This window comes from Tachypleus tridentatus, chromosome 8 (assembly GCF_004210375.1).
Source record: "Tachypleus tridentatus isolate NWPU-2018 chromosome 8, ASM421037v1, whole genome shotgun sequence".
Classification (NCBI taxonomy): domain Eukaryota; kingdom Metazoa; phylum Arthropoda; class Merostomata; order Xiphosura; family Limulidae; genus Tachypleus; species Tachypleus tridentatus.
Genome location: NC_134832.1, coordinates 156,806,193 through 156,828,696, shown reverse-complemented (window position 1 = coordinate 156,828,696; position 22,504 = coordinate 156,806,193). Strand labels below are relative to the sequence as shown.

The 22,504-nt window shown below is 35.1% G+C and overlaps 1 protein-coding gene across 1 annotated transcript in view; it reads left to right on the top strand.

Moving 5' to 3' along the window:
- Positions 1-21,730, top strand: part of LOC143224056 (syntaxin-binding protein 5-like) — a 33,431-nt gene extending 11,701 nt beyond the window's left edge. The window contains exons 3-8 of the mRNA XM_076452519.1: positions 7,015-7,112; positions 11,880-11,961; positions 12,731-12,831; positions 13,128-13,262; positions 16,084-16,147; positions 21,662-21,730. Coding sequence (XP_076308634.1) covers positions 7,015-7,112; positions 11,880-11,961; positions 12,731-12,831; positions 13,128-13,262; positions 16,084-16,147; positions 21,662-21,730 — 549 coding nt within the window. The remainder of the gene's footprint in view (positions 1-7,014; positions 7,113-11,879; positions 11,962-12,730; positions 12,832-13,127; positions 13,263-16,083; positions 16,148-21,661) is intronic.
- Positions 21,731-22,504: the final 774 nt, after the last annotated feature.

Sequence of the window (22,504 nt, the reverse complement as noted above, 5' to 3'; positions counted from 1 at the left end):
ATTAGTAACGTGCTATATACATGTTCAGTAGCAGTGCAAAATTTGTGGGACATTGAGAGTGATGTGATAAGCATGAATTTTATTTTTTCAGTTGCGATTAGGGAACAAAAATAAAATTGATAGTCTGAGAGAAGTAACTATCAGAAATACATTTTCAGTATGAAACAAATGTAAACTTTCATTCACATTGTGTCGTCAGCCCGTTTTTTTAGTATAGATGTGCCCCTCAGTGTGTATTCCTGTACGTGATGAGGGGACCTCCCAGGGTAGGTTTACCTCCTCTGGGATCTAAAGACCCCACGTGTTTGCCGTGCATGGCAACTTGTGAAGGGGAGGAGAGAATCCTGGTGGTTGAGGGGTCCAACCCTAACACACCACTTTGGCCTTGAATTCCTGTAGATGGGCAGTTTTTGGGTGGCCCCCCTTGGGTTTATTGGCTGGTCCACTCGGGTTAGATTCAACCAAGTACCATTGTTAAATGTCCTCAACAGGTGTTGTGGACATTGTATCTGATGCTGGTGTTTGGGTATAGTGCACACAAAACCCTGGCATTGCTGCAGTGTCCTAGTTTGACACTGTAGTGTGTCCCCTTATAGGGCTCTGTGGTAGGTGGGGTCAGTGGGAACCAAAATTTTCCTTTCTTTATTATGGGTACTCCAATTAAACGTCGTAATAAAATAGTTAAAAAACAGTCTGCAGGTAAACGACCACGTCTTGGAGATTCTGAGCAGCAATCTTCCCAATCTGTACCACCTGTTGTACCTTATTTTTTTATCCTACATTCTGTTTCAGATAAACCTTTAGGGCATGTCTCCCTTTTTCATGGTGAATGTATAATGAGGCCAGGCCATTCAATTAATCTTCACTGTTGGTATTTCTTAAATACATTTTGAGTCTTCTGAGAGTTGAAAATGAACGTTCCACTGAGCTCGTTGACACAGGCAGCATGGCAAATATTTTAAACAGCCTAGAAATGACTGGGAACATTTCTGCATTGCACATTGCATATGCATCTATGACATTTTTTGGTCTGTTGTTTGCAAGTGATTTGTATCAAACTTTAAGTTCACCTACTGCAGCTAGTGAAGTGCTGTCAATGTCAGCCTTGTATATATTGACCAACTCTTTAATTTGGTCACATTGTTGTGCTGTAGGTTCTGACTGTTCTGTGATAGATCCTGATGGTAGTAAACACATGAAGTTTGTAAGGAGAGTTTTGTGTCGGTCACATATTTGTGAAAGAAAGTGATCAACAAATGGTACAAATACAACAATATGAAAGTAGTCCTCAGGGCTGGTGGTTTGTGGGTTAGCATGGCACATCTGTCTTTTAGCCTGCCTTGGCATTATGATGTCAATTTGAAGCTCACTACACAGAGTTTGAGCCTCACAGAAAATGTTGTTAAATTCATTCACAGTATTATTTCTGGGTGAACAGATTAAATCTTCCACTATTTCTGCATGATGCATCACAACACCTAAATAAATAATTTGTTGCTGCAGTAAGTTGTACAGAGGTAAACTAAAGGAAAACAATTTAGCAATGGTAAGTAGAATGATGATGAATTCTGGCTGTGTTATAGAACACAACAGTTGATTGGCTTGCATGGCCAGAATCTCTGTCTTGCCAACCTGATATGGTCTCAAGGGCATCTGCAAGTGCATGGATTAATTCTAGAAAGACAATGACTGAGTCATGTTTTTCAACGCACCGGGGTGGGGCAGAGACCTTTCAAACTTTTTTTTCAATTCATGTGCTTTCATTTGGGTGTTATTGAGAAAGTTTTCAATGCTAGAAATTACTCCCATGCAATTTCACACAGGAACTTCTTTACAAGCATTAGAAATTGCCAAGTTTAGGGAATGAGCACTGCAGTGTACATAGAGTGCAAGTGGGAATTTATCAGTTGTGTGTGTCTGGACACCATTGAATTTCCCACTCACAGAGGCAGCACCGTCGTACCCTTGTCTTTGCAGGATAAGCCATGTCAATACCATGTTTTGTCAGATTGGTTATGATAACATCAGCCAAGTTTTTGCCTGTCACATCATAATCAGGTATAGATTGCGACAGAGTTGTCATTGGCATGCAAATAGCTAACACACAGTGAAAACTGTTCAATGCCTGAAATATCTGTTGTTTCATCAGCTAATATTGAGAAACACTTTGCAGCATTAACCATGTTGACCAAAGCATCAAGAACATGAGTATGACAGGCACTGATGATTTCATTTTGAATTTGAGGACTTTGATATGTAGCATTCCTCTTTGTACTCTTAAGGCGTGCTGAAAGCTTGACATCACCCTTTGCCCTGTAGTGCAAAATTGCCCAAAAAATTCCGATCATTATCGATGGGCTTCTCATCAGTTTCACCAACACACATTGGACCAGAATCATATTTTCCCCTCAAAGCTAAACCCTCTCTCCCACACAGCAATACATAATCAATAATAGACATTAAATATTGCCAGTTCTGTTCAATTTCTTGCTTGTAAGTTGCATCAAGCTGCAAGTGCACAGATGAACTTGTGTTTATGATCTGTAGAAAACTGTTAGCTTTTTCTTTGCTGTCTTGGTGGTACTGTTTCAATTCATGTGCCTTGAAGTCTTCAGCAGCCTTCTTCCAGTTTGTGTATGGCAATTTCACTAGTTGTCCCAATTTCTGGCTTTCAACACCAGCATCATCAGAAACAAAAAGATATCAGTACTTGCAGAAAGCACCTTTTGCATGTTGACTGTAGAGTAGCCATCTCCACTGTGAAAGCCAACGATCCTGAAAATGCAGCTTTCTTGGACCACACCAGGGGGAAAACATAATCACTCCCTGGCTTCTAGGCATTCTCAAGAAGACATTTTTTGGTTTCAGCATTTATCTAAAAGAGACAGAAAGACATAGTTCTAATCAAGTTATTTTGCACATAGGAAAGTTTGTTATGAGAGTACAATAACTTCGAAGAGAAAGGCTTAGAGCTGTACTTCACAGAGCAGGCCTATCATCCTGTGGCTGTAGGCCTACAATCACTAGCAGCAATGAATATTCAGTCTAAAACTCATCAGAGTGTTTTTATGATTTTGAATACAAAATTAATATAATGAAGAGTCAACTTACCTGTGTACCAATGCTGACATCATCACAAATGTAATTTCCAATGTCCCAGACTGGACCTGAGGTGGTAGTGGCAGCACTGGTAGAAGGCAACGGTGATAACTCTGACAGTTCAGTTGACAATTCTGATTCAACCTGATTGGCTTTAGTATATTGATCAGGTTCAGCCTCATGAATGGGTTTAAAGAACCCATGCAGTGTCTTTTGCTTTTTAGGCTTGACATAGTGAATGATTGTTTATTGCAACTTGTGTTTGTTAATGTCACATTCACATTACCATTGGTGCTAATGGTACTAGGTTAGTGCCATGGTACTGCCATAGTGCCACCCACTGTTTATTTGTGAAGTTAATTTTTTGAAATCCAGGGAATCTGAACATACACTGTCCATGATATTTGAATACAGATTATACACACTGTACATATATTGTGCACTCTCCTGAGTGACTCTATATTTTATATGTTGATGACAGGACTGTAGGCCTAATTTGCTGGGCCTGATAACTTTAAGTTATATATTATATATATAGGCCTATATATTTATGATTAAAAAATAAGACAAACACCTCAGTGTGCCATTCTGAAATTTGCCAAAATGGTGGTCTCAGAATGCATAATTCAGGCTTTTCTTTTATGTTTTCATTAAATAATTTCCCGGTGGTATTTCCCCTGGACCCCTCTAGCATGGTTTCACGCCTGTGGTGCTTGCATCAAGCACTTAAACTAAACTCTCCTCCCAATGGCCATTTCTGGCTACGCTTCTGTTTCGAGCTGATTGTCCACATGACAATAATCGTCCCTTTACACTGGTGGAACTGAAACTGGCCCTTTATCGGTCTGGCAGTACATCAGCTTAGCCTGATGATATACACTATAACATGGTGCACCATCCATCTCCTGCTTCTCTTGATATTCTTCTGATTGTTTTTAACTGCATCTGGCAAGAGAACGTTTTCCTGATGCCTGGCACCAGGCTATTGTTCTACCTTTCTCTAAGCTTGGGAAGGATCCCAAGATTTCTTCAAACTACCATCCAGTTGCTTTGACAAGCTGTCTCTGTAAGACCTTAGACTGGATGGTTAATGCTTATCTTGTTTGGTTCTTTGAATCAAACAACCTCCTCTTGCCCACCTAGTGTGAGTTTCGATGACAGCCCTTCATCATGGACCACCTGATTCGACTTGAAACATCAATCAGAGAAGCCTTTCTCAAACGACAACATCTTGTGTCAGTAGTCTTTCACATTAAGAAGGGTTATGATACAACATGGAGGTATGACATTTTGTGAGACCTCCATATATATGGGTTACTTGGCCATTTGCCCATTTTTATTACAAAAATTTAATGGACAGGAAATTTAAAAATTTTTAATGGACAGGAAATTCCAAGTTCATGTGGGTTTGACACTTTCCTGTTCTTTTTTACAGGAACTTGGAGTCCCTCAGGGCTGTGTTCTGACGGTCACACTTTCAGAATAAAATTAATGCCTTCACTGAACAACTCCCTCTCACTATTGCAAACAGTTGTTGAATATGAGTTGTATTGATCGGCAGCTATATACTGCCCTCAATTGTGTACTGAAGTGGGCTACAGCAGATGGCTTTAATTTCTAACTCTCTAAAACCATTTGATGCACTTTTGCTGCCAATGAGTTATTCACCCTGATCCTGAACTCTGTATCGGTGAAGTTGTGCTGCTTGTGGTCCCTGAGACTAAGTTTTTGGGACTTATCTTTGACCATAAGCTGTCCTTTATACCACACATCAAGCAGCTATGGGTCAAATGTATAAGAGCACTGAACATCCTCCGTGCCCTCTCTTTCACCACTTGGGGAGCGGATCAACGTACTGTGCTAAAGATATATCATGCTCTTATTCAATTGAAACTCGACTATGGATTACTGGTCTATGGCTCTGCCAGAGCATTGGCCTTAAAGATGCTAGAGCCTATTTATCATCAAGGATTTCAGCTCTGCACGGGGGCTTTCCACACTTCCCCAGTTCAGAGCTTATACATAGTCTCATGAACCTTCTTTGCATCTCTGCCATTTGCAACTGTCTTTACTGTATGCTTCAAAACTTCATTCCTTACCAAAGCATCCCACCTGGGGTTGTGTTTTCCTTCCTCAACAGGCCATACTTTTCAGAACAGACAGTCTGCCATTGCTCCTTTTGGACTTTGTATCCAGGCACAGTTGGATGAATTGGGTTTGTCCTTGGATCAGATAGCATTGCTGTGTCCTGGTTAGCCCATCCCACCATGGTTTCTTATTGTCCCCAGTTGTGACCTATCAACGTCATCTGAGAAATGTATATACCCAATTGGAAACACTGTCTGCTATTTGCTGAATATCTTTCAAACCATCCTTACATTCATATTTATACAGATGGTTCAAAATCAAGTGACTGTGTGGGCCCTGCCATGGTTTGTTGGGGTTTGGTGGTTGCAAACAGAATCCCCCTACAGCTTCTGTGTTCACTGCTGAAATGTATGCCATTTCTCTTGCCCTGGATCACATAGAAGCTAAGCAGTACTCAAACTGCACTATTTATACTGACTCGCTTAGTTCTCTACTGGCCCTGGGATTGCTTCTTGTTGGTTCTCACCCTGTTCACGCTGATATTCAAAGCCGACTGGCCCATTTCTCTTTAACATCTACTTTTATCCAGTTTTTCTGGATACCGGGCCATGTTGGTATTTGCGGAAATGAGCTCATCGATACCACAGCTACATCTATTTGTTCTGGCACTATCACTGCTGTGCCTGTCCCATACATGGACTATGGTCCTGTATTCAGGGCTTGGCTTCATGCCAGCTGGCAGTTGACTTGGAGTGAGCAACAAGAAAACAAGCTTTTCCATATAAAACCCTGATTTGGACTTTTGTCGTCTTGCTACCTCAAGGATCAGAAAGAGGAAGTTGTTCTAACTAGACTATGCATTGGTCACAGTTTTTTAACTCATCATTTTCATTTATCTGGAACTGATGCACCAGTGTGTAGTTTGTGTAACACTCAAATCACAATAAGCCATGTTTTACTTTCTTTTCATCATTACAACTCTCAACTATGGCACCATTTTCAACATGTTCTGTCCCAAGGTTTGGCCATAACATTAGACAGTGTTATTGGTGATGGTGACACTGTCCACCTTGGTAATGTTTTTAGTTTTTTAAAGCCCATTAATCTTTTTAATGCCATTTAAGTTTTTTAATTTATACATTACACTTTTTTAATGAGGTTCCTTTTAAAAATAACAGTTCATCTAGTTCTCTTTGAAATTAGAAACTGGCCATAGCATTAAGTAACCGTAACTAGGAGTGGAAAGGCCAAGTTCAGGTGACTAATGTTGCTGTTTGAACTTCCTGTTAGTTATCCTGGTGAGTTATTGTTATAATTTTGCTACAAGTCTTTAAAAACCTTTTTTATTACTTTCCTTTTTGAAAATGGCCATAACGTCAAATAACTCAGAACCAGGACTGGAAAAGCCAACTTCAGGTGACTGATGGTGGTTTTTGTACTTACCTGTTAGTATTCCTGGTGAGTTATGTAATTACAGTTATGCTACAGAAAGTCCTTTACAACTTGAATTACTGTAGTTTTTCTCTTAACATTGTAGACTAGATGTAAACATTAGTTTTATGCTATTTATGTTTTTCAAACTTTGTTTTGTTTTACCTTAATTTCCTTTTATAAATTTTACTAAATTTACTTTTAACTTTTTATTGGATGTTTGGTACAGTTAGACTAGCTGTTTTGTGCTATAAAACACTAAATCAACCAACCAGTATGGATGTGAATTTTTGATCATTTAACAAAATATTTGTTAAAAAATAGTTACGTTATTAAGTACACTTGCTCAAATCTCAGTTTTGTTTTCTGTTCATTTCTTTCGTTATTTTTTTGTAGACTGTTCGACATGGGTTTCCATTCCTACCAACAGCTGTAGCTTTTGATCCAATTCAGAGGATATTAGCTATTGGAACAAGAACTGGATCATTAAAAATGTATCCTTCTGTGTTACTGTTTAAGAATATTATGAAGCCAACTAGTTCTTGCAGTATAACACTGTATATTGAGTGAATAACAAATTATTCTTAAACTATACAGCTTTCAGTTTTTTTTTCCTCTAAACAATAATGGATAGGTCTCTTATGATTTAATTCACTATTTTAACTTTGTGTTCTATTTTACAAACTGTTTACATTCCATATGAAGATTGTAAGTATATAAGTTTATATGTGATGTGATTGAGAGAAATTCTTTTTGGTGAGCCTACTTGTATATTGAAGATGGAAATCCATGATTTTTTAATGTCCAAATCTTGTTCTTTGACAAGGGAACACTGGTTTTGATGATAGCATAATAGTTTAGAATTGATGGCAATTGACCAACTTGAGTTGCATTTAAAATTCCTAAGCACAACTATGTTTGTCCAAAAAAGAAATGTAACATATTTTTCATTTCACAGCTTTCTCTAATAGTCAGTAAAATTCAATTTTTTTATGTTAATTTTTACATTTCTTTGCTAACATTTTGTCTATTTTGCTTTTCATGCATGGGTTCAGGGATTTTTATTGTCATAAACTGACAAGATATTTTTAAACAACTAAAGGTCATTTGATGTTTTGTTTTTGAATATTGCACAAGGCTACTTGAAGGATATCTGCACTAGCCGTCCCTAATTTAGCAGTGTAAGACTAGAGGGAAGGCAGCTAGTCATCACCACCCACTGCCAACTCTTGGGCTACTCTTTTACCAACAAATAGTGGAATTGACCATCACATTATAACACCCCCACGGCTGGGAGGGCGAGCATGTTTGGTGAGACCGGGATTCGAACCCGTGACCCTCGGATTATGAGTCAAATGACTTAACACGCTTGGCCATGCTGGGCCCAGGTTATTTGAATTTTAAACCTTGTTTCAAGTATAGCAGTTTTTTTTTCATCCAACAGTTTTATTGGTAGCTCCTTCTACACTAAATTTCAGATTCAGAATAGGCACAATTGTTTCTCTGAGGTAAATCTCGTGGTCAACTTGCAAAGCTTTTAAATGCTTTTATATTGTGAAATATAACTGTTTATTTACAAATTGGATTACTTATCAAGTTGTTCAAAAAATCGTCCAGAACTTCTAAGGCAGTTAAAGTCCACAGAAGTCTTCAGTCATGTTCTCACTTTACATTGAATGTGAAAAGTTTAGTGTAGATTAGAAAGGTATGTCCTGGTCTTTTTGTTCCTTTCCTCTTCACTTGACATTGGAGTGGCTGTAGGGTGTTTGAGGTTCTGGATGCTGCATCCTCTGTTTGTGGCTGAGTGTCACACATTAGCATACATATTGTTTACTTGTCACCCACCAATATCTTTTTGGGTTCTAACCCTGACACTTCTGTGCACTTTTCACAGGCATAGTTTTCCTATTTTAACCTTTCATTCACACCTCTCCTGTGTACCTTCATTCCTATAATGTTTACTGTCTCCTGTGTACCTTCATTCCCATAATGTTTACTGTCTCCTGTGTACCTTCATTCCTATAATGTTTACTGTCTCCTGTGTACCTTCATTCCCATAATGTTTACTGTCTCCTGTGTACCTTCATTCCCATAACCTGTCTCTGTGTGCCTTCATTCCCATAATGTTTTCTGTCTCCTGTGTACCTTCATTCCCATAATGTTTTCTGTCTCCTGTGTACCTTCATTCCCATAATGTTTACTGTCTCCTGTGTACCTTCATTCCTATAATGTTTACTGTCTCCTGTGTACCTTCATTCCCATAATGTTTACTGTTTCCTTTGTGCCTTCATTCCTATAATGTTTACTGTTTTTTGTGTACCTTCATTCCTATAATGTTTACTGTTTTTGTGTACCTTCATTCCTATAATGTTTACTGTTTTTTGTGCCTTCATTCCTATAATGTTTACTGTTTTTGTGTACCTTCCTATAATGTTTACTGTCTCCTGTGTACCTTCTTCATTCTGTAATGTTTACCTGTACCCTTCATTCCTGTAATGTTTACTGTCTCCTGTGTACCTTCATTCCTGTAATGTTTACTGCAAAATTCTTCATTCCTGTAATGTTTACTGTCTCCTGTACCTTCATTCCTGTGATGTTTACTGTCTCCTGTACCTTCATCCCTGTGATGTTTACTGTCTCTGTCACCTGCTGTCCTGTGATGTTTACTGTCTCCTGTGTGCCTTCATCCCTGTGATGTTTACTGTCTCCTGTGTACCTTCATCCCTGTGATGTTTACTGTCTCCTGTGTACCTTCATCCCTGTGATGTTTACTGTCTCCTGTGTACCTTCATCCCTGTGATGTTTACTGTCTCCCCTGTACCTTCATCCCTGTGATGTTTACTGTCTCCTGTGTACCTTCATCCCTGTGATGTTTACTGTCTCCTGTGTACCTTCATCCCTGTGATGTTTACTGTCTCCTGTGTACCTTCATCCCTGTAATGTTTACTGTCTCCTGTGTGCCTTCATCCCTGTAATGTTTACTGTCTCCTGTGGCCATACCTTCATCCTGTGATGTTTACTGTCTCCTGTGTACCTTCATTCCTGTAATGTTTACTGTCTTCTGTGTACCTTCATTCCTGTAATGTTTACTGTCTCCTGTGTACCTTCATTCCCATAAGGTTTACTGCACATGCAGATACTGTTGCTTTTACTCCTCTTTACTGTTCATTGGTTTCCCAGTTATATTTCTGTACTTATACTGACTCTTGTCTCTGGTCAGGATTCTTATTTTTTTTTGTGATTGCAGGCTTTCTTCGGTTTCAGACTGTTTATACACAATTATTATTTTGTTTCCTGTGACTTTTCTCCTGTCATCTTGCTTGGTTTATTCAGAAAAAAAATTATTTGTCGGTCATTTTGTTTTGTCTGCTGACTCCTGTCAGTTTTCTGTGTCTCCTCACAACGTCTTTGATTGTTGTCTTCATTTTCCTGTGGGGGAAAATCATACAAGCGAGCATGTGTACCACTTTTCATACAGTAGTATCACAATCTCTATTATCTGGTAGTTTCTTTTTTGATTGAAGATCATCTACCTCCTGGCACTCATGTTCATTTATGAATGGTTAGGTATCTTCTTTTGTTCATATTTTCCTCTTTCAGGAGTTTTCTCAAATTGGTTTGGGAGGATCTAACTCTGACAAGTGGTATCTTAAATCTGTACTGTATGAAGACTAACATCATTACTGTTTGCAACTGAGATGGGTTGTTCTACAAGATTGCTCTTAGGTTCATTCTTGTGGAGTTTTGTTTCATAAATATTTTTGGCCCAGACCATACACTTCTGGACTAACACAAGTAAAGCAGAAAGGAACACTGCCATTTTCTTGATTATGTATATTGGGAATGGTCTGTTTTTCCAAACAGGGTTTTGCTCTTCCTCTGTGTTCCTCTAATCTTTCCAGTGCATTCTCTGCCCCCCCTTTTTTTTATTGAAATATGGGAGTCGATGCCATTTATCAGCTTCTTCCAGCTGCTGTGGACCATATTGTGCCCAGTTATGTTTAATGGAGAGTAGGACAAAGGTGTTCTGCCTGTGTATGTGGTGTAACTATTGTCTTACAGCAGATCTGTTGTAGGATTTCAGATATTATGTAGGGTGGATTGTTTTTTTCCTTCCACATTTCTATATGAAGTTCACCTCTTTCATTAAGAACCATTCTTTCTACCAACACTTGGATGCTGGTTTATAGATGACTGGGTCTAGACCAGTCAGAATAAATCCTCATATCTGGACTGTGACTCTCCTCTTACTGCTGACTGGATGATACATTCCCAGTGCCATATGATTATGGACTGGAGTTAATTGTTTATGTTGCATGTTTACCTTCCTACTGTCATTCATAAGCCAGTTCCCATAGGGTACATGTGTTGGTCATGATGGCTTGGATTCTAAAAATGGAAGTATTTCTTCCCTTCTGTTTCCTGGGTGTGAGGTGAATGGTGGAGAGCTCTCCTCCTACTGTGGGCTGGTTGATACATGGGTCACTGGCATGTCCAAGTTATATCTTGATATATGGCAGAAATATCCTTTTCACATGGGCCAGTGATATCTCCAAGTTATACCTTGATGTATAGGAGAAAAATCCATTTGATGTTGTTCAGTGATGTGTTCAGGTTATTCCTTGATATATGACAAATATCCTTTTGTTGTGGGTCACTGGCATATCCAAGTTACTCTCTGATGTATAACAAAATATTCTTTTCACATAGATTAGTGATATCTTCAAGTTATTGCTTCTATAAATGATACTTGAAGGCTAATTAACAGCATAATTTCTAAATACATTGAAGATAGTTTTTAAAGAGAGATTTCTGGAGTGGAAGTTCCTGATTTTTGTGGAATTGTGTGTATGTTACATAGTGTTTTAGGTGAAGAGTTTTGTAACAAAAGTTTCTGACATATAATTTTGCAAAATACACACTTTATTGCACGTGTATACATGTATAGAAAGCTATAGTGTTTCTTGATATACATCTGTGGTAGCCAAATATGTTGTATGTATCAGATATTTTTTTATTATTATTTACAAAATGGAAATAGGTTTTTACATTCATTTTGTATATTTATTTCTAGATTTTTTTAGTATTTACTATCCTACAAATTATATGTGAAAATTTTATAGCAGCAGTAATGCTACTGAGACTACAGAATGTTTCCAGACTTTTCTCTTTAAGTGAAAAATATCTTGTAAGTTTGATTTTCAGTTTTACATTTAGATGATGTTGGATTGTTATACACATCCTTAATCCTAACCAATCAGACTTGGAAAACCAGGAGTTGAGTGCCATGTCCACCACTTAGTTGACTTGGCAGTCATTCAAATTGTATTTCTTGTCAATGAGGTATATAATACTTTTGAAAAAAAATCTTTTTTCTCAAATGTTCTATTGACAAAATTATTTATATCTGTTGTGTTGGTTTTAGATTTTGTGTAATTTTAACTTATACACTGCCACAACAGTTTATTTCAGTACTGGTGAGTACTTGCTTTTAACAGAAGTTGTACATATAATTGTTTTTATGTTTCCTGTTATTATACTTTAAATATTTGCAGACACATTTGTAATGTCTCAGTGACAATGAAACTTACTGATTATGAGACATGCAGTACAGAATTATACCTATTACTTCTATGAATGTGTATATTCTTTGTGAAGAAAAGCATCAAAATTGTATTTTGAAAACAACAAAACTACATATACAGTTGCAAATTGCTGGTACAGGAAGTACTTTTAATGTTTAAGTGATTTACTTATGATAAATGAACTGTATGAAGTGGGAAAACATAGTTTGTTTAATTTTCCTTTAGTTTTATATGATATAAATGCGAGAGCGAAATCAGAGTTTGTTGGTTCTCAGAAATTTCTGTTTAGGGTAAACCTTCTGTTGTATCATGAGTTACTGAGTTTTTTGGCTAATCAAGAGAGCTTTGAGGGTTAGGCTTGAAATTATTGGTGCTGAAAGACATACAGTAAAGAGTAAGGTTAAACTCAGAGTTGTCAGGGGATTTAGTTTAAATCAAAATATAAAATATGTGTTGTTACTGTTGCAAGTGAGGCTTGTGCTGAAAGAAGGAGCAGTATAATATTTTAAAAATCCTTTATTTCCTAGGGTGCTTTGATCAGTGTGTGTTCTGATGATACTTTACACTTGTGGAACTTGAGACAGAAAAGACCAGAAATTCTTCACTCACTCAAGTTTCAAAGAGAAAGGTTACCAATGTGTAAAAAATGTTCAGTTGTTTTTCTTCTGTGAAAATAATTTAATCATAACATAACCTTTGGTAAAATTTGTATCAAATACTTGGCCATTTTGATATAAAATAAGCTGTTTCAGAGAAATATTATTTTCATGTTAGAAAGCCATTTATAATATTTTTATTGTTGCTACAATTACATACCGTCAGTTACCATATGAAAGTAATTGATTGTGTATCGATACGGAACAAGGAGAAAATTATTTTCATGTTAGAAAGCCATTTATAATATTTTGTTTTTATTTTTGCTAGAATTACATACTGTCATTTACCATTTCAAAGTAAATGGTTGTACATCGGTACAGAACGAGGAAATGTGTATACCTTAAATGTTGAATCGTTTGTTCTTTCTGGATATGTCATACATTGGAATAAAGCCATCAAAATGTAAGTTTTCAGTGACTTGTGGATGATTATTTAATTGCATTACCTTGCTATTATTGTTGGCAGATTGGTTAGACTTCAAGTATTTTTAAGGATTTGAGGCACTTCAAAAGTAAGTTTCTAAAGATAGTAATGTTTGGCAAGTAATAATTTAATTACTGGGTTAGAATTGATCTTTATATGTTGTAAAGACATGAATGTTATGTAGCAACTTATGGGTGTTTGTCTCTTAAATTAACCATTAGGCTAAAATTGTATGGAAAGAACTTACAAAATTTAATGTTCTTATATATGTATCTATTTTCTCATATTCTTGAAATACAGATATAAAGGTTTTATAATCCTGGTTTTTTTTTCTGCCTTTGTGCTATATACAGTGTTACATTCCTTTAAAATTTATTTAAACATTGTAATAACACAAAATTATTGTTATTGTAAAACTATTGTTTTCCAGTGTTCTCCTTCAGAAATAAGGAATGTCAGTTTTATGTTACATTCTTTATTTCTCTAAAGGGTTCTTGTTACAGGATAAAATTTTAATATTTTTGTAACTCCTTCCACACATTGTACTACCACAATAAAATTTACTATCCTTTTTTTCTTTGCCTGTTTAGATATAAAACTAATGTGACTAGATTCTTATATATCTCAGGATGGCTGGCATGGGTAATAACACTTTTAGTGATAAATCAGAAAACAGTGTTTCATTCTTCTCATGTCATCTTCTGGTTAACAAAGAGAGAGTTTGCAACTTGTTTTAGGGACAAGAGTGAAAACAGGTATGGGATTGTAGGGGGCGTTGCAGTTTGATGTTAGGTTATTAATTACTATAGGTATAAAGGTGTTCCATGATATTGGTTTAATTTTAATTGTTATGAGTAGGTTTTCTTTGATCTTTCATTTATTTGTATTTGTTTCCTTAGTAGATATCTGGGTGTTTTCTGTGGTTATGTTGTGGTTATTTGACTTGCAGTGTTCAAAAATGTGTGAAGGTGATTTTTTTGGGTTCTTTGAATATGGTGTCAATTTTTCTGCTCCTTTCTCCAAAAAAGAAGTCATGGCAATTGTGGTAGTGTATTTTATAAATTGTGTTTGTCAGTGTAAGTTTTACATAGCATGGACTTTAGTTTTGTACCTGATTGTAAAATAAATTTGGTGTTTACTGGAATGTTGTGTTTTGTTAAGTTTTTTCCAAATGTTTGTTATTTTTTCACTTATGTCTAGAACATATGCTATGCAGCAGTATAAGGTTTTGTAGTTTGTCGTGTCTTGGTATTTTTTATCTTTTATTTTTTTTGTAGTTGATCTGGGTGTGTGTGTATAATTCTTTCAATGGGTTTTGGTGGAAATTTGTTGATATTGATGAAGAGTTGTTTTATTTTGTTGATTTCATTGTTAATTTTATCGGGTGAACATAGTTTTGTGGCTGTGTTTTCTTGGTTTCTTAATATGTTGAGTTTTTTGTTTTGTTTCATGTGCTGAGACCCAGGGAATATCTATACAGTATTTCTGTTTTGAATTGTGTATCAGTTCTTGTGGTTTTGAGATTGAGAAATGCAATTTGACTAGTTTTTTTTTTCCTGTTCACAGGTGAATTTGTGTTGGGGTGTATAGAGTTAACATGGTTGAAAAAGCTAACAAATTTATTCAAAAACCAGGTACAAAACTACACTGAGAAACATAAAACCAACATTATTTATAAAATGCAATGCAATAACTGCCCTGACTTCTATATTGGAGAAACAGCCAGAAAATGGAAACCAGAATCAAAGAACACAAAAAAACACCACACATTTTTGAACACTGCAAATCAAATAAACACAACATAACCACAGAAAACACCCAGACACTAAGTAGAGAAACAAATAGAAACAAATGCAAAATCAAATAAGCCCAACTTATACAACAACTAAAACCAAAATTAAACCAGTATGAAGAAACACCTTTATACCTGTACTGATTAATAACCTAACATCCAATTGCAACGCCCCCTACAATTCTATATCAGTTTACACACTTTGCCCAGCAATGGCCATTTGCAAACTCTCTCTTTGTTAACCTGAAGATGACTTAAGAAGGTCGAATAGTTGTTCTCTGCTCTACTAGTGAAAGTGTTAATACCAATACCAGCCACCCTGAGATATATTTTACTTCAAGTGGGTTTCTCGTCATCAGGAATGACTAGATACTTGTTTGTTATTTCACTGTTTTTTTTGCAAAAATGTCAGAAGGCAAAAAAGTTTAAAGTTACATTTTTAACTGTAAACCTCATGTTCAAGTCTTGAATTTGAAATATTTGTTTTTTTCTGTTCATATCTGTGGTGCATAATTCATTTTACATCTTTAGTTAGTAAGAAATGTTTCGGAAACTGTAAAATAGTTTACTTTTTCTGTGTACTTTCCACAAATTTGTAATTTGTAGCTGAATTAGAATTTGATTATATTACTATTTCTAACTTGGTTATTTTAACTGCAGTTTGGATCTGGAAAAAATACTATTTTTATTCTTTCAATTTCAGATAAGAAAGATATCAGGTCATAAATAATTCAAACAAAAGAGAATGTTAACTTGCTGCAGATGTAATTCATTCTTAAATTTACCCAGAAATGGTCATTGAACTAAACAGTTTTTGTATTTGGAAATAAAAGAACTGAGAGCCATTCTATGAGCTGCTATGATGGCTAAAAATTATTAAATTACCTTAATTTTGTGCTCATTTTATGTTTCTTTGATGCACACATTTAATACAAAAACATTTTGCTTTAGAAAGTTTAAAATATTTTTGCCTACAGATGACCTGATGTTATGTTATTTGTTTTTTAGATCTCAGAAAACTCACCCTGGATGTGTTGTTCATCTGAGTGAAAATCCTGTAGATGCAAATAAGGTAACAATTTTAATGGCAAAGACTATACTTGTGTTTGTCTTTAATACTAGGCTGGAATATACTTTGACATAACATACATTGAGAATCTTTATTGGGAAGAAGTGGGATTTATACATGAATTCTCCACTTAAGCTGTGTTGCTGGCAGGAGTAGTCTGTTCTTAGTCTTGATAAATGTACATTAGAAAATGTGTAATCTCCATTTTTTTATTATTGTTATTAAATGTAGGATAGTTCATCATGTGTTACATTGAACTTTTTTTAAGAATAAGAGTATTTTATATATGTTTTTTTCTTTCACCTTAGTGATGATTTCATTGTATTAGTGTCCAAACAGCATTCAGTAAGAAGGTTAATTCAAAATGACTTAAAGTACTAGTTTTCTTAACCATTAAATGGCAGCCATCATCAATTGATGCTGCCACCTACAATGTTTTCACTGTTTAAGGGTTAAACCAAGCCAAATATCTTTATGTAGTCATTGTAGTGGTTAGAATACTTCTGTCTATCATTCATTACATGTCAATATATATAGTATATGTCCTTTTACACAAATTATAGGATTTATTGTTAAGCACAGCAATAGTAAGTGTTCTTGGCATGTGGTCATTATTGGCTTCATTAGCAAGTTTTCAATGAAAATTTTGGTTCATTAATGTTTGAACACATTAACAGCAATCTTTACAGTTTGGAATAAATTGCAATTTACTAAAATCCTACATGTTTTAATGGCTTTAGTTTATGCAAAGTAAACATGAAGGCTATAACTGCAACATATATGCATACATTTCTGGCTGGTGGTCATTGATAGTGACATCAAAGAGTCTTGAGCCAAATTCAGTGATGTCGAAAAACCACTTGTAGAAATGTATATGGGACTCGTTTGGGTTGAAAATATTTTACATAGAAGAGCGAACAATGTTTGACCTTCTTTGGTGAACCTGACGATGACGAAGAAGGTCGAAACGTTGTTTGCTCTTCACGTAAAATATTTTCTCAACCCAAACGAGTATATATATTTCTTGAGCCAAATTATTATTACATTTTGATTTTGCAAAGTATAAGGAAAAAGTAATCACAAGCTAAGTGTTATTAATTTTTTTTAAACTTTGTGACATAAAATAATAAACTTTTATGGAAGCACATTCTACTAATATATCAGTAAATTAATAAACAATGACTTTTAAGCATAAGAAAGTGGTATTAGTTTTGGGGAAGTTACTGTACATTTCAATAGCAGACAGACCAGTGTCTTTTTGAAACAAACCAAAACTAAAACCACTTAATTATGCTGATAATTCATTATCTGTTGTATATTGGATGCACTTTCAGTGTAATTCTGGAGGAACTGTCTGGTTTAACATGTGCTCTGTGTTTCAAGTTGGTAGTAATAGAGACAAAAAGCTCTTGTAAGGAAGTTATTGGAAATTTCATAATAATTGAAAACCTTGTGTAAATTTTTTATCTTATTATACAGTAAGAGCTTATCTTAGTCCTGCAGTTGGTAGAGATATAAATGTTTCATGGAGTTAGATGGGTACTGCAGTGAAAAAGCATGATTTATAGACACATAGAAAAATGGTTTAAAAATGATTTCTCACATATATCTTGAAATAATTATTGAAAAATAAGATATCTTTTGTATAACTTTATTATACTATATATCTCAAGTAATCATATATATAATTTCTATGCCAGTAAAAGCCTACAAACATAAAATTTAAATAATTGAGGTATGGTAAAGCAAAAATGTTTTGCTTTCTTGTAAAACAAAGTCATTTAACATCCACTTCTAGGCTGTAATGAAAAGTGGCATCCTGTTTTTTATAAAATGTCACAAGACGTTTCCTTGTCATGGAAAGTACATATTAAGTTTCTGCATTTTTAATAATTATATTTTTCAGTAACCAAGTATTTAAGCCAGTAATAGGAATTTCAATGGGAGCTGACCATTCTACTTGTATTACAAATTTATATTTTTGTTGTTATGAGAATAAATTTATTGAAAATTGCATAAACCTGGATATTTTTGCTTTAATTTACAGGTATGCAGATGATTATTATACAAATAACCCTGAGATAAATATTTTTATTAACACAGTTTATCCAGTAGAAGCACGTTGTTTAGACCTAGAAATTAAAATAAGTGATAATGATATCAGTATGAATATTTTCAATAAAAGAAAATAATTTTTCTTTTCCAGTATATGGTTTACACTCTATTAACAGTAATGTGTCATACTCTTCTGTTATAAGCATCATAACTTCATAATTATTCAGATTTTGTGAACTTTGTGATAAATTTCAATGCCATTAATGTTGATGCACAAATTAATATTTAATGAATTTATTAAAGAAACTAAATAAAATTATTAAAATATTGTGTGGTAAATATAATGAAGTGAAAATTAAGGAAATTTTACTGAAAGTTTCCAGTAAGTACTTGTTGGTGTTAATAAGGTAATTTAACCAAGTTGAAACTACTTTATGCTCTACTGTTTGCATCTGTCTTTACTATATGCTTCGAAACTTTGTTTCTTACCAAAGTATCCCACCTGGGGTTGTATTTTCATTCCTTGATGGGCCATACATTTTCACAACAGACAGTCTGCCATTGTTCCTTTTTGCCTTCATATCCAGGCAAGGTTGGATGAATTGGGTCTGTCCTTGGATAGCATTGCTGTATCCACTGGTCAGCCCATCCCACCATGATTTCTTACAGTCCCCAATTGTGACCTGTCTTTAAGTCATCTGAGAAAAGAATATTCCCAATTGGAAATACTGTCTGCTATTTGCTGAATATCTTTCAAACCATCTTTACATTCCTATTTATACAGATGGTTTAAAATCAAGTGACTGTGTGGGCCCTGCCATGGTTTGTTATGGTTTGGTGGTTGCAAACAGAATCCTCTCTACAGCTTCTGTGTTCACTGCTGAAATGTATGCCATTTCTCTTGCCCTGGATCACATAGAAGTTAAGCAGTACTCAAACTGCACTATTTATACTGACTCGCTTAGTTCTCTACTGGTCCTGGGATTGCTTCATGTTGGTTCACACCTTGTTCACGCTGATATTCAAACCGACTGGCCCATTTCTCATTAACATCTACTTCTATCCAGTTTGTCTGGATACCGGCCATGTTGGTATTTGATTGGAATGAGCTCATCGATACCACAGCTACATCTATTCTGCTCTGGCACTATCACTGCTGTGCCTGTCCCATACATGGACTATGGTCCTGTATTCAGAGGCTTGGCTCATGCCAGCTGGCAGTTGACTTGGAGGAGCAACAGCGAAAACAAGCTTTTCCATATAAAACCCTGATGTTGGACTTTTTGGTCGCCTTGCTACCTCAAGGATCAGAAAGAGGAAGTTGTTCTAACTAGACTATGCATTGGTCACAGTTTTTAACTCATTCATTTCATTTATCTGGAACTGATGCACCAGTGTGTAGTTTGTGTAACACTCAGAATCACAATAAGCCATGTTTTACTTTCTTTTCATCATTACAACTCTCAACTATGGCACCATTTTCAACATGTTCTGTTCCAAGGTTTGGCCATAACATTAGACAGACAGTATTGGTGATGGTGACACTGTCCACCTTGGTAATGTTTTTTAGTTTTTTAATATATACTTTACACCTTTTAATGTGGCTCCCTTTAAAAATTACAGTTCATCTTGTTGAATTTGAAATTAGAAACTGGCCATAACATTAAGTAACTCAAAACCAGGACTGGAAAGGCCAACTTCAGGTGACTTGCTGTGGTTTTTATACTTACCTGTTAGTCTTCCTGGTGAGTTATGATCATTACTATTATGCTACAGAAAGTCCTTTACAACTTGAATTACTGTAGTTTTTCTCTTAATGTTGCAGACTAGATGTAAATATTGGTTTTATGTTATTTATTTATTTTTTATCTTTGTTTTGTTTTACCTTAATTTCCTTTTATGAGTTTTGCTGAATTTACTTTTACCTTTTTACCGGACGTTTGGTGCAGATAGTCTAGCAGCCCAAGCTGCTTTGTGCCATAAAACACTAAATCAACCAACCAACCACTTTATGCAGATGAATGCCTTATTGCTTATAAAGGCTTGTTTAGAGTCTGAAAATTGGTACTTACAATGGATTTAATTTGTGGTGGTTGAGAATTATACAAATTAGTTTTGATAAGTTGGTTGAGACTCCTTTATACCAGTATAATTTTTCTACTAGGCTACTAATTAGTGCCTTACCACTATAATGGTGACTAGAATACCAACTTCAGAAGATAAGTTTATTTTATTACTTAGTGGTGATTAGAATACCAACTTCAGGAGATAAGCTTATTTTATTACTTTGTGGTGATTAGAATACCAACTTCAGGAGATAAGTTTATCTTGTTACTTAGTGGTGACTGGAATACCAACTTCAGGAGATAAGTTTATCTTATTACTTAGTGGTGACTGGAATACAAACTTCAGGAGATAAGTTTATCTTATTACTTAGTGGTGACTAGAATACCAACTTCAGGAGATAAGTTTAATATATTACAGTATGGTGACTAGAATACCAACTTCAGGAGATAAGTTGATCTTATTACTTAGTGGTGACTAGAATACCAACTTCAGGAGATATGTTTATCTTATTACTTGTGGTGACTAGAATACCAACTAGGGAGATAAGTTTAATATATTACTTAGTGGTGACTAGAATAATTTCAGAAGATAAGTTTATCTTATTACTTAGTGGTGACTAGAATATCAACTTCAGGAGATAAGTTTATCTTATTACTTAGTAGTGATTAGAATACCAACTTCAGGAGATAAGTTTATCTTATTACTTAGTGGGGACTAGAATACCAACTTCAGGAGATAAGTTTATCTTATTACTTAGTAGTAGTATCTTGTATTATTATTTTTCTTTTTTTATTCTTTACATTGGAGCCTACTACAACTGTCTGTAGCCAGTGAAGGATGATAGAGATGGTGGGACATTATGGGTTTGTGCACCCATATCTTGCAGTCCTTTCTATTTCATTTGGTTATTGTATTGTTTCTTTATTATCAATATTTATTAATTTCTTCATGTAAGATTGATGAACAGAGGTTAAGACTGATAGATGATGTATTCACACTGCAGTGTGGGTCCTTCTTCAAAACCTAGGATACATTTTATATACATTATCGTTTTAATCTGTGCAGTGTTTGATTTTGTTTAGGCTTGTTTTATTTATTAAAAAGTATTATGTGTATGTGTGTGTGTGTGTGTGTGTGTGTGTGTGTGTGTGTGTGTGTGTATATTGTATATATATAAAATTCCTTCCAATTGCCTAGCCACCAGTGTGGAATATAAGGACCAAGTCAAGGGTCTGGAATTTCAGTTGTGTGGTTTGGGTTGGCCTGTAATGGTGATTATACCTTTCCACCTTTGATACAGAAAATAAGTTCAGGTGAAGGGTATACCTGTTCTGGCTTTAGTGCAGTTCCCACACTTATGTGCATCTTAACTTGTTATTCTTCTGTTCTATACAGATGCTTTCTGAAAAGATAATGCCCTCAACAACCCTTCCACCTTCTCAGTGTGGGATTCTAGCTATATAGTTGCAGGCAACAAGTATGTTTTGAAAGTTAACATTTTCCTAAATTGAACTTGTATTTTATGTAATACTTACATCCACTAACACTCTCCTGTCCTTCCTGCTCATTTAGAGCTAGTATTAGCGATTGGGTTGATGTATGTCTTAAAAGTGATTACGTTATCTGTATGAGATGCTCCTACACAGTACTTAGATAGAGCACAATGATGTTGGTGCAGAGTTTTACAAATTACGATATTGTCAAAGGCATTCAAATGGGGCATGCATGATCAATGCATAGATGAACAAAGTGAAGGTTAAAAGGTAGCTATAAATGTCAGTGGATTATTATTGGAAATATATTTTCAGTTTATGAAACTGTCAACTTTCAGTGTATGGTGAATATAAATCTCTGTTATATAAGCTGAAATTAGAAGTTTCAACATTTTAGTAAAATTAAAAATAAATAAAGAACTTTCTTTATTTTATAGTATTGTTATGAATATGTTTGAGAATTGTTGGATAGCAAACAAGTTGCTAGTCAATATGAGAGTGAGTGATAACAGGCAACCCTAAAATTAAAGTTTTAGTCTTTTTAAGAATATGGTGATTTGTAGAATTGTAGAAATGTGTTGATTTTAAGGTAAATGATATGTAAAACTCAGTGATCTTGAGAGAGATCCACTTGTAGATAAAATATATTTGTAAAAATATTGGTAAAAATTTGGGTTGAGAAGGTAAACATGTAGAGAGTGAACAATGTTTCAACCTTGGGCCATCGTTAGGTTTACAAAAAGAA